The sequence below is a fragment of the Mytilus edulis genome, chromosome 2 (genome assembly GCF_963676685.1).
Source record: "Mytilus edulis chromosome 2, xbMytEdul2.2, whole genome shotgun sequence".
Taxonomy (NCBI): Eukaryota; Metazoa; Mollusca; class Bivalvia; order Mytilida; family Mytilidae; genus Mytilus; species Mytilus edulis.
This window is the reverse complement of record NC_092345.1, coordinates 77,773,679-77,786,768: the sequence shown is the minus strand read 5'-3', so window position 1 is coordinate 77,786,768 and position 13,090 is coordinate 77,773,679. Positions and strand designations below refer to the sequence as shown.

The 13,090-nt window shown below is 31.4% G+C and overlaps 1 protein-coding gene across 2 annotated transcripts in view; it reads left to right on the top strand.

The window, feature by feature from the left end:
• LOC139513042 (tRNA-uridine aminocarboxypropyltransferase 1-like) overlaps positions 1–9,164 on the top strand; it is a 30,276-nt gene extending 21,112 nt beyond the window's left edge. For both annotated transcript variants that reach the window (XM_071301145.1, XM_071301146.1), the window contains exons 2-5: positions 952–1,119; positions 2,332–2,472; positions 7,351–7,768; positions 8,880–9,164. In XM_071301145.1, the coding sequence (XP_071157246.1) occupies positions 952–1,119; positions 2,332–2,472; positions 7,351–7,768; positions 8,880–9,139 (987 nt within the window). In that variant the 3' untranslated portion in view covers positions 9,140–9,164. The remainder of the gene's footprint in view (positions 1–951; positions 1,120–2,331; positions 2,473–7,350; positions 7,769–8,879) is intronic.
• The last annotated feature ends 3,926 nt before the right edge of the window (positions 9,165–13,090 follow it).

Sequence of the window (13,090 nt, the reverse complement as noted above, 5' to 3'; positions counted from 1 at the left end):
AAACCCATAGTAGATCAGAACAAAATAAACCCATAGTAGATCAGAACCAAATAAACCCGTAGTAGATCAGAACCAAATAAACCCATAGTAGATCAGAACCAAATAAACCCATAGTAGATCAGAACCAAATAAACCCATAGTAGATCAGAACCAAATAAATCCATAGATCAGAACCAAATAAACCCATAGTAGATCAGAACCAAATAAACCCATAGTAGATCAGAACCAAATAAACCCATAGTAGATCAGAACCAAATAAACCCATAGTAGATCAGAACCAAATAAACCCATAGTAGATCAGAACCAAATAAATCCATAGATTAGAACCAAATAAACTCATAGTAGATCAGAACCAAATAAACCCATAGTAGATCAGAACCAAATAAACCCATAGTAGATCAGAACCAAATAAACCCATAGTAGATCAGAACCAAATAAATCCATAGATCAGAACCAAATAAACCCATAGTAGATCAGAACCAAATAAACCCATAGTAGATCAGAACCAAATAAACCCATGGTAGATCAGAACCAAATAAACCCATGGTAGATCAGAACCAAATAAACCCATGGTAGATCAGAACCAAATAAACCCATAGTAGATCAGAACCAAATAAACCCATAGTAGATCAGAACCAAATAAACCCATGGTAGATCAGAACCAAATAAACCCATAGTAGATCAGAACCAAATAAGCCCATAGTAGATCAGAACCAAATAAACCCATAGTAGATCAGAACCAAATAAATCCATAGTAGATCAGAACCAAATAAACCCATAGTAGATCAGAATCAAATAAACCCATAGTAGATCAGAACCAAATAGCCAAATAAACCCATAGTAGATCAGAACCAAATAAATCCATAGTAGATCAGAACCAAATAAACCCATAGTAGATCAGAACCAAATAAATCTGAACTACTGAGCATTAACAGTACTTTTTTTCTTCAGAAAATGGAAGAGCAACCATTCTCAAATTTAAAGATATCGTCCTCTGACTTTCTGGATACTCTGCAGGGTCGCAGTGAATGTCCAAAATGCAATAAATCACGGAAATACTATTGTTACACATGCTATGTACCTGTTGACCAACTTCAAGGAAAACTTCCTTATGTACAGGTATTTATGTCCTGATCTCCATATTTTTTATAAACAATTCTGACAAATCATCAATTACATTATTACACATGAATACAGATAGGACCATATACTGTAAATTCAGAAATAATTGCAATGTTTTATTATTGTGAAAAATGGGACAAGGTTATAACAAATGTATAATCACAATAATTTAAACTTGCATTGAATTTTTTTATATGAAATAAACAAAATTTTTCTCAATATTATTGCAAAAGTTCAAATCCCATAAGTCTAAAACGAAATAAATTGCAATAATATGCATGCAATAATTTTTGAATTTACTGTACATAGTTGTATTTCAATCAATCATATCAGCTAGCCAATTAAGATTACCGTTGCATTGACAATACCCATATCACAATTCACTGTTTTAAAACAAGTTAGAATGAGTCTGAGCATATTCTGGAATTCCTAATTTGAAATGATTTTTTATGCTTTAAATAACTAGAACTTGTTGAACATGTTGAAGAAGAAGGATTTTATAAATTATAATCACAACTGATCTATTTAAAACTTATTTGAGTTTCATCAATGAAGACCGAATAAACTCCTCTTCAAGTGCCCTTTCATGAATGTCTTTTGATATCAGACTGTCTTCTATTATTAGGTTCAGTTTCTATACAATTCAAGCTTTTTTTAACAGCTAGATTGGGCTACATAAGCTAAATTGAGCTATAACAAATTATCTCCCTTTATCATCTTTCATTGAATACTCAGAAGTGCAGTCTAAAATTTTACCGGTATAATAAGTAATAAAGTTGCATGTACATCTGCATATAAATTTGCAACTGTTATTATTAGTTTTGAAGGGATTATTTTAATTAGGTCTGATTTTTTTTAAATTGGTCTTCTATATGATAAGAAAGAAACTAAAACTACAATCGAAAATCGCTTAAGGGAGTTTATTTTATATGACCTATTAATCTGTTATAACAGATAGAGAGCTATATAGACTAAAACTGCAGATACATATAACCCGTTTGTTAAAGTTTTAAAGAAAAGTTGTCTATCATGTCTATTTTTCTAAGTATTAAAGGACCTTTATATTCTCTTATATTTAATCTTTCAAAAGTTCAGGTATGAAATTACTTGACATTTCATATTATTTATCTCTATAGGAAATTTCACTTGCTAAAATCTTTTTTCAAACCAATTGAGAGTTTTACATGATGTTTTTTTTTTTTATTTTAGTTACCAATTAAAGTTGACATAATTAAACATCCAAGTGAAGTAGATGGTAAAAGTACAGCTGCCCATGCTAAATTATTGGCGCCAGATGATGTGACTGTGTATACCTATCCTTGTATACCAGATTACCCTAGAGATGGATCAGTAAGTTTTAGCTATTTTAAATTCACACATAAATAACCTTTTTACCTCACCCGGCCCGAAGGTCCAAGTTAGCTTTTCTCATCACTTGGCGTCCTTCGTCCCTTGTCGTTAACTTTTACTAAAAAATTCTCTTAAACTAATGGGCCAAATTTGATCAAACTTGACCACAATCATCATTGGGGTATCTGGTTTAAAAATGTGTCTGATGACCCGGCCAACCAACCAAGATGGCTGCCATGGCTAAAAATAGAACATGGGGGTAAAATGTAGATTTTGGCTTATATCTCTGAAACCAAAGCATTTAAAGCAAATCTGACATGCGGGTCAACTTGTTTATCAGGTCAAGATATATCTGCCCTGAAAGTTTCAGATGAATCTGACAGCCTGTTAGGTTGCTGCCCCTGAATTGATAATTTTAAGGAAATTTCCCTGCTTTCGGTTATTATCTTGAATATTATTATAGGTAGAGATAAACTGTAAACAGCAACAATGTTGAGCAAAGTAAGATCTACAAATAAGTCAACATGACCAAAATGGCAGTTGACCCTTAAGGAGTTATTGCCCTTTATAGTCAATTTTTAGCAATTTTTTTCATAAATTTTTGTTATCTTTTGAAACTACTAAGACATATTTAACCAAAGTTGTACACAATCACAATTAGGGTATCTAGTATTAAAATTGTGTCTGATAACCCTGCCGCGAAACAGCTGACATGGCTTAAAATAGTACATAGAGTAAAATGCAGTTTCTGGCTCATATCTCTGAAACAAAAGTATTTAGAGCAGATCTGACAAGGATTAAATTTTTCATCAGGTCAAGATCTATCTGCCCTGAAACTTTAGACCAATCAGGCAACCCGTTGTTGGGTTGCTACCCCTGAATTGGTAATTTACAGAAATTTTGTTCATTTTTGTTTATTATCTTCAATAATATCATAGATAAAGATAAACTGTAAACAGCAATAATGTACAGCACAGTAAGACCAAAGAGTAAGTCATCATGACCAAAATGGTTAATTGACCCCTTTATAGTCAATTTTTACCATTTTCACAACTTTTGTAAATTTTTACAAAACAATTTTGTAAATTTTTACAAAATAGTTACCACTGTAACTACTTGGCCAAGTTCATTATAGATAAAGATAATTGTAAGCAGCAAGAATTTTCAGTAAAGTAAGATCTACAAACACATTAACATCACCAAAACACAATTTTGTCATAAATCCATCTGTGTCCTTTGTTTAATATGCACATAGACCAAGGTGAGCGACACAGGCTCTTTAGAGCCTCTAGTTTAATTTTTAGATACAAATTTTCTTTCCAGTTCAAATTTTAATACTGTACTGGTCAAGAAATATCTGTTGTCAACTCATCATAGTTTTTAACTAAACTTCTTTGATGAATCTATCAGCAATTTAGATATACAGCTATTGCATGATCATGCCTCAAGGTGAATTGAGCATTAAGGGCATCACTTGTTGCCCAGCCTGCTGTATGTTATACCCAATGCATATAACCATAAAACACAGATCAAGTTCAAATATGGGTGGCATTACTTGACAGCTGATTCTTTTCTTTTGATGTTTTTGCATGAACCCCCCCCCCCCCCCCCCCCCCCCCCCCTGAGGGGTTCATGCTTATATATTGGCGAGTTTTGGATGTGTCTATGGGCCACTCGATATCTCTCGGCTGGAAGTCAGAATAAAATTCTCGGAACGTCCCTTGATGGCCCTTGACGACGCAATTATATTTGTTTTAAAACGACCACTGTACACTGTGTGTATCTGGGTCAATTATAATGTGGTATTGTCTGTTGTCTCGATAACATGTAAACTTATTATGTTTGAAGATTTAACCGCGGAATTACTGTGTATTTAATCATAGACTTACGGGAGAGAACATTCTGGTTAAAATATTAATATTTAGATCGGAAAACAGAAAGATAATATTCTTATCTAAAGTATTTAACAGTTTAATACAATCGGAATCAAAGAAATATATATAAAATATATACTGTATTTATGTTTCTGAAGAAACTAACAATAATTGAAATCAGAATATTTTCAGAGTTGCAATTAAGAAATAGGTAGTTCATATGACAAGACACTCTGCTTTGGTATTTTTAAATATTCATTTGTAAAGGAAACATAAAAATTAAATCTAAATAAATTCTTGCATCCTACAAAAAACATGTGTATAAACAATAATCATTATTCTTCTATGTTAAATATTTCATACCATTTTAGTATTTAGGTTTTATGAGAAATTATTATTTATTTTTGTGTAGTGTAATATATCCATAAAACAGAAAGTAAGATCAATTTATTAAATAATTTAATTTTAAACGGTCTTGAATAAAAATACTTATGTGTTTTCAATTCATAAAGCATGATTTTAAATCCTTGCAGCTCACAACAACTGTTAAAATAATTTACAATAATCACAACTAAATTTAATTTCAACCATAATGTTGATTATTTTATACTGTTAGTATGGATTTAGAAGTCTCTGCTTATATTTTGTATAGTAATATATTCACATAGTGGAATGTTAGAATTTAAAAAAAGATTCATTCGATAAAAAAAATGTCCATCCGTAAATATTTGACGTTCGTGTTTATTGATATTATATATAATATTCAAAAGAATTTGAAAAAAATACTAACAGGAACGTTAATTTATTATAAAATTATAATTCAATTTTTGTTTGTTTGTTTTAATAGTTTAACCTTATAGCATCTACATATTTGTACTATCATGGTACGGTTTTGAAAATTGTATTCATTGTGTGTCCAACTATCCTACACATCTTGATTCATTCACATTATAGATCACATTTCAAAAGCATACTATCGGTTTGCGTTCTCAAAAATTCCAGATAAAATGTCAATGAATCCGGAATCAAAACATTTAATGTACGCCGTTTGACATTCGAATTCAATATTAGATTAAGATATGTGATGAGGCAAATGCGTATTCTTTTCCTGAGTATCAGTGAGATGCTTTCTATTTACTATTTCGTGCGCTAAAATACTACTTGCATGTAATACTATTAAATTCACTCATGAAAGCTTATTTTCGTTTTTGTTATCTAAATTCAGGAAACGGCAGAAAGAGCTTTTATGTGACTTTTAAGCACAGTCATCATTACTAACGGTATTCTGACCTCGAGTTGATTCTCTTTTGTTTCTTTTTTAAGTCACTTTCCTACATTGTATTATAACCTTTGACCTTTTCGGAAAGCTAAGGATTGTCTACCCAAGGAATAGATCCCTTAACTTTGTAATGTATTTAGCCTTTTAACTTTTTTCATTGGAGCGTCACTGATGTTTTTATTGTAGACTTAACTCGTGTCTGGCGTTTTTTATATCAACATACCTTTTTATATACATTGGTTATTTTGAAAGTGTGTACAGGTATTCATAAACTTCTGAATTAAGAAATTCTTCGGCAAAACTAAGTTTCCCTGTAGTATGTTTGAATTGATTTAAGTAAAATCAGGAAATCCTTAAAATTTGAGATGTTTTATGAATCCAAAATAAGTCTCTCAATAAGAGGTCCTAATCAATTGCATGCCAAGACAGCTTCAAATATGAGTTCAGAATATAAAGGCATTCAAATATATATTGCGATAGGTTTGTGCAATTTGCATAAGTCATCCGGTTAGTAGAAATTAGGATTTGCCAAAGGGTTATAATCGGAAAAATTATGTACATTCTCAAGTAAGAAATAAAATAATCTTTTTTTTAAAGAAAGCAACTTGTTTTTATTATACGACCGCAAAAATTGAAAAATTTTTGGTCGTATATTGGTATGATGTTGGCATCTGCGTCTGCGTCGTCGTCGTTGTCTGAATACTTTTAGTTTTTGCACTATAACTTTAGTAAATGTGAATAGAAATCTATGAAATTTTAACACAAGGTTTATTACCACAAAAGGAAGGTTGGGATTGATTTTGGAAGTTTTGGTCCTAACATTTTAGGAATTAGGGGCCAAAAAGGGCCCAAATAAGCATTTTCTTGGTTTTTGCACTATAACTTTAGTTTAAGTAAATAGAAATCTATGAAATTTTGACACAAGGTTTATGACCACAAAAGGAAGGCTGGGATTGATTTTGAGAGTTGAGGTCCGAACAGTTTAGGAATTAGGGGCCAAAAAGGGGCCCAAATAAGCATTTTTTTTTGGTTTTCGCACAATAACTTTAGTATAAGTAAATAGAAATCTATGAAATTTAAACACAAGGTTTATGAGCATAAAAGGAAGGTTGGGATTGATTTTGGAAGTTTTGGTCCCAACAGTTTAGGAATAAGGGGCCCAAAGGGTCCTAAATTAAACTTTGTTTGATTTCATCAAAAATTGAATAATTGGGGTTCCTTGATATGCCCAATCTAACTGTGTATGTAGATTTTTAATTTTTGGTTCCGTTTTAAAATTGGTCTACATTAAGGTCCAAAGGGTCCAAAATTAAACTTAGTTTGATTCTAACAAAAATTGAACACAACAGCATAGTGAATTGCTCAAAGGCAAACAAAAATTTAAGTTCATTAGACCACATTCATTATGTGTCAGAAACCTATGCTGTGTCAACTATTTAATCACAATCCAAATTTAGAGCTGAATCCAGCTTGAATGTTGTGTCCATACTTGCCCCAACCGTTCAGGGTTCAACCTCTGCGGTCGTATAAAGCTGCGCCCTGCGGAGCATCTGGTTTCATTTTATAATGGACATACTGTACTTTGACAATCTCTTTTGCCGTTTTGGGGTATTCAATCTTGAAACATTTTATGCTACATTTTTTTGTTGTTGAATAGATTAATATTATTCTAGTTTTGATGATGTTATATAAGTTCCTATGATGAAATATTTATTTCTTTTGTAGGTTGTTTTGGTATTTCCTGGTGATAACTCACTAACATTAGAGGAGTTAGCCAATCAGAAGGATGTGAAACAAAATGAAGACAAGGGCAGTGTATTATGCAAAGAATCTTACATGGAATCTCAGGATCAAAACTGTGATGAATCTAAACCTGTGTCTTATACAGCTGAGGAGGAAAACCATAGTTCTGATAACCCAAGGCAAATATCTGACAATATTTCAGGGGAAGTAACTCCAGTCATTTCAACAGAAACACAGTCTGGAGAATTATTAAAATCTGGAAGCTGTATTGTGAAAAGGAAATTTGAGAATGATGGTGAAGCTGTTACATCAACTGACAAAGGAGTGTTTAAGAGAGCTGTGTTTATAGATAGTACATGGAATCAGACCAATAGAATATCCACTGATGAAAGACTGAAGGGTAAAAAGCTACAATTACGTATTATATGTTATTCCTAATTCTGACGTAATATTTATATAAAACCTTTCTTTATTGTTTCCTGTTTACTTACAATAACACAACTAACACAAATGTCATGTTAGTGGGTTTACCTTTTTGAATTCTTTAAATGAACAAATAAAATAAATATAATAGAATTGAGCTTGACGGTGCTGCTTATACAGACATATTAATGGTATAATACCTATTGAATTGTACTAGTACTTATAACCAGGTTTTTAATTACCTGAGTAACATGACAGGTGCCACATGTGGGGCAGGATCTGATTTACCTTTTGGGTCACCTGAAATTACCACCAGCTTTTGGTGTGGTTCCTGTGGCTCAGTCTTAAGTTTTCTATGTTGTCTTTAAGCCATGGTGTTGTCAGTTTATTTTCTTCTGTTTAGTACCTTTCCCCTCTCTTTAAGAAACCCTACTGGTTGAAATATGTTTTTTTCTTTACAAAATTATCTGTTTGTCTAAGAGAATTTACCTAAAAAAAAGGTTCATTTGGGCATTTTTAAGATATATCAGCCCAAAATAAAAAAAAAAATGTTTATTTCCCCTTTTTAAAAAGTGCTTGAAAGCAAAAATTATTGTAAATATAAATAAATACACTCAAATTGAACACAAACAAATGATAACTGGCCTTGACTGGACAAGCCAAATCATTCATGCTACCATGCTATGACATCTAGTTAAAATAAAATTATAACCTGTCTTCCTGGTCTGTTTGCAAAGGTTAGACCGGAGGAGGGGAAACAGAAATTCTTTTAAATGTGATCTCATATGAATTGTAGGATATAGTACAGGGCTCCTGTATTTTTCGTCTCATGCTCTATTGAATATTATCAATTATCATGATTTGATTGTTAACTATTAATAATTTAAGGTTCACAGTATGCTCTGGAAGTACAAAGAAATGTTTATTTAAACAAGTACATGTATGTTTTTTAATGACATAGGAGACCATCCAATATAGACATGGTTATCAAAGGCAAACCACTGATTGTGTTACAGGTTGATTATATGATCACTGTGCAGTAATTTTTAAAATGTAGAATAAATATTTTTTTACAATTTGTTTTGCAGCACTACCATATATAATGCTTAAAGACAAAGAATCAAAGTTTTGGAGGCATCAAAAAGAAAATCCTCCATCGTATTTATCCACAATTGAATCCATTTATTATTTAGTGTGTGACTATCATGAAATGTTTATGTCAGTCAATTATGATGGGGATTATGACAATTTGATGTTTTTCTTTTCATATATGTATAATAAAATACACGGGTTATATAAAGGAAGAACCTTGAGAGCAGACACAGATAGAGAGAAAAACAAGAAATAAAATTAATATTGTAATGTGTGGAAAACAGATTGTTGTTTTTATTATACCACCAATTCATAAGGATACCTTGTATATGTGGAATAGCTGCAAAGGTTATTGTCCATGTTCAGACACAATAATTTTTTCACAATAATTATAGTTATAGTTGACCACTACTTATTGTATAGGTTTTGCTCATTTTTTAAGTTGTACAATGGCCTATAAGTATATTAATTGTATTTTTTTTTGTGTCATTTGGTGTCATGTGGAGAGTTTTCTTGTTGGCAATCATCCTACCTCTTCTTATTTTTATACGACCGCAAAAATTTTAATTTTTTGGTCGTATATTGCTATCACGTTGGCGTCGTCGTCTGCGTCTTCGTCGTCGTCGTCCGAATACTTTTAGTTTTCGCACTCTAACTTTAGTAAAAGTGAATAGAAATCAATGAAATTTTAACACAAGGTTTATGACCACAAAAGGAAGGTTTGGATTGATTTTGAGAGTTTTGGTCCCAACATTTTAGGAATTAGGGGCCAAAAAGGGCCCAATTAAGCATTTTCTTGGTTTTCGCACTATAACTTTAGTTTAAGTGAATAGAAATCTATGAAATTTTGACACAAGGTTTATGACCACAACAGGAAGGTTGGGATTGATTTTGGGAGTTTTGGTTCCAACAGTTTAGGAATTAAGGGCCAAAAAAGGGCCCAAATAAGCATTATTCTTGGTTTTCGCACAATAACTTTAGTATAAGTAAATAGAAATCTATGAAATTTAAACACAAGGTTTATGACCATAAAAGGAAGGTTGGGTTTGATTTTGGGAGTTTTGGTCCCAACAGTTTAGGAATAAGGGGTCCAAAGGGTCCAAAATTGAACTTTGTGTGATTTCATCAAAAATTGAATAATTGAGGTTCTTTGATATGCCGAATCTAACTATGTATGTAGATTCTTAATTTTTGGTCCCGTTTTCAAATTGGTCTACATTAAGATCCAAAGGGTCCAAAATTAAACTTAGTTTGATTTTAACAAAAATTGAATCCTTGGGGTTCTTTGATATGCTGAATTTAAAAATGTACTTAGATTTTTAATTATTGGCCTAGTTTTCAAGTTGGTCCAAATGGGGGTCCAAAATTAAACTTTGTTTGATTTCATCAAAAATTGAATAAATGGGTTCTTTGATATGCCAAATCTAACTGTGTATGTAGATTCTTAATTTTTGGTCCAGTTTTCAAATTGGTCTACATTAATTTCCAAAGGGTCCAAAATTAAACTAAGTTTGATTTTAACAAAAATTAAATTCTTGGGCTTATTTGATATGCTTTATCTAAATATGTACTTTGATGATTATGGGCCCAGTTTTCAAGTTGGTCCAAATCAGGATTTGTACAATAGCAAGAAATTTTCAATTGCACAGTATTGCACAATAGCAAGAAATATCTAATTGCACAATATTGTGCAATAGCAATTAATTTTCAATTGGAGTTATCTTTCTTTGTATAGAATAGTAGTTGATAATATATGTTGGAAATTTGACAGACATGACTATGATGTCATTTTCTATTTTTATTTGCCAATAACTTTATGTAAATAACTTCATTGGAAATTTGCCGATATAAAATGTTGCTGATGAAGCTTTTTTTCCTTATCTTATCTAAAATGTTTTTAGATAATGTATGTTGGACATTTGCCAGACATGACTATGATGTCATTTTCTATTTTTATTTGCCAATAACTTTATGTAAATAACTTCATTGGAAATTTGCCAATATAAAATGTTGCTGATGAAGTTTTTTTTATTGTTTTATACAATAAACAATGTATATTCACTTTTACTACCAACCAATCTTTACCATTCAGTGATAACAAGCACTTTATTTTACATTTTAATATTTTATGATGTATTTAAAAGAGTAGTTATTGTTGCAAACTCCATTAGAAATTTGAATTGATATCAGTTTTGGAAAAAGGGAAACGGGGATGTGAAAAAAAAGGGGGGCGGTTTAAATTTTTCTCATTTCAGATTTCATAAATAAAAAGAAAATTTCTTCAAACATTTTTTTGAGAGGATTAATATTCAACAGCATAGTGAATTGCTCAAAGGCAAAAAAAACCTTTTAAGTTCATTAGACCACATTCATTCTGTGTCAGAAACCTATGCTGTGTCAACTATTTAATTTTAGATTTAAAAAGTTTGAAGAAGAAATCTTTAATTGATTTGTAAAATCTTGACATTTGTTTTGTGTAAAAAAAAAACATGAAATGTCAAAAATTTGATCACAATCCAAATTCAGAGCTGTATCACGCTTGAATGTTTTGTCCATACTTGCCCCAACTGTTCAGGGTTCGACCTCTGCGGTTGTATAAAGCTGCGCCCTGCGGAGCACCTGGTTATATGATTGTCTCATGCAAAAGCATTGTGGAGGACATAGTAATACTTGGGGTCTGTACATCAGTCTGGTCTTGTTAGCATGCTCATGTATACAAGTCTTGCCAATTTTTTTAAAAACTATTATTATAGGTTTATATCACCTTTGTCTCAGATAAGTTCAAAGATCAGTTGTCGATTATTTGAGTCATCCCCTTGGAAATATTCATTATATAGAAAATTGCTTTATTAACTCAGTTATGTAAGAATTTTATGAAACTTATATCATAGGTTTATACCAGCAATATGATATCTTTGAGGAGGATTTAAAGCCTGACAAATTATATCTTATCTATCTGTGAAGACAGTATGCTGACCTCTAGCCTAGGTGTATATTTGTAGTTTTTAGGGTAAAAAAAACATTCATGTAATCAAAAGTCTTTTGTGACTGACTTGATAGTTTATCAATTTTTCAAACATTATCATTACTTTTGAGAGTAAACATTCTATTCATCCTATCCATGAGATTGAGTATTTCAAGAAATATTTACTCAAGTATTCAAGTTAATAATGATGTATACAACTATACTTGTCATTAAAATTAAGCATGGTTCATATATAAGTTCTAAATATATCGATGATGTATTCAGTATAGGGGTTATCTTCCATTGTCAATAATTAAAGTTTTTTATGATTTTTCATGCAATTTTTCTATTAAACGGTGGCAGCTATTTCGGTGGTCAAATAATGTATCATATGCCTCCTTAGCATAGATATGTTTTATTCATGTAACAATGTCACCTGTAATAAAGTTTAGGAGGGTCATCAGATGTCATATCAAATTTTTTATGTAAAAAAAATCATTTGCACTAAAAAAATAAATTTAAAACAGTAATGAATTAAAGCAACATTAATTGCTCAATACTATTACTAAAATTTAGATGGGAAGTGGTCAAAAAGACAACCATCCAATCAAAGAGCAGAAACAGCCCAAGGCCACAAATGGGTTTTCAAAACAGTGAGAAACCCCTGCCTCTGGAGATGAGCTTTAGCTGACCCTTAAACAAAAATTAAATGCAGAGCCCTGAAATAACATAGATAACTTAAAACAAAACAATTGGCAACTGTAGCATGTGTAGTTTCTGTCAATTTAAATGATTTCCTCTCTAAAAAAGGTTTTTCCTACAAAATCCCAATCAGCCAATTAAGCACCTCCTTGGACCAATATTACTGGTACACAACACATAGAATCTGTATGGATACAGATTATAAACCAAAATAAAAATGTCAGTTGATACTCATGATTAAATGATAATCAGCACCATAGTAAGAAATCTTCATTCTAGCTTATAGAATATACATGGAGCAATATAAAAATTTGTAAGGGTTCCGAAGAACCCAGTGTCTCGCCTACTCTTTCTGTTAATCGCAGGCTCAACAAAAATGAGGAAATAAATCAATGAAATATTCCTGTTGATACTATCTTTTGATTGTAAGACGCTTCTGTCCAAGTTTGGTAAAAATCCAGGATAGTTTATGAATCTAATAAATGTTTAAAAACTTTAACTGCAGACTGAATGTAATGTTAACTGAAAGAAAACAAAATT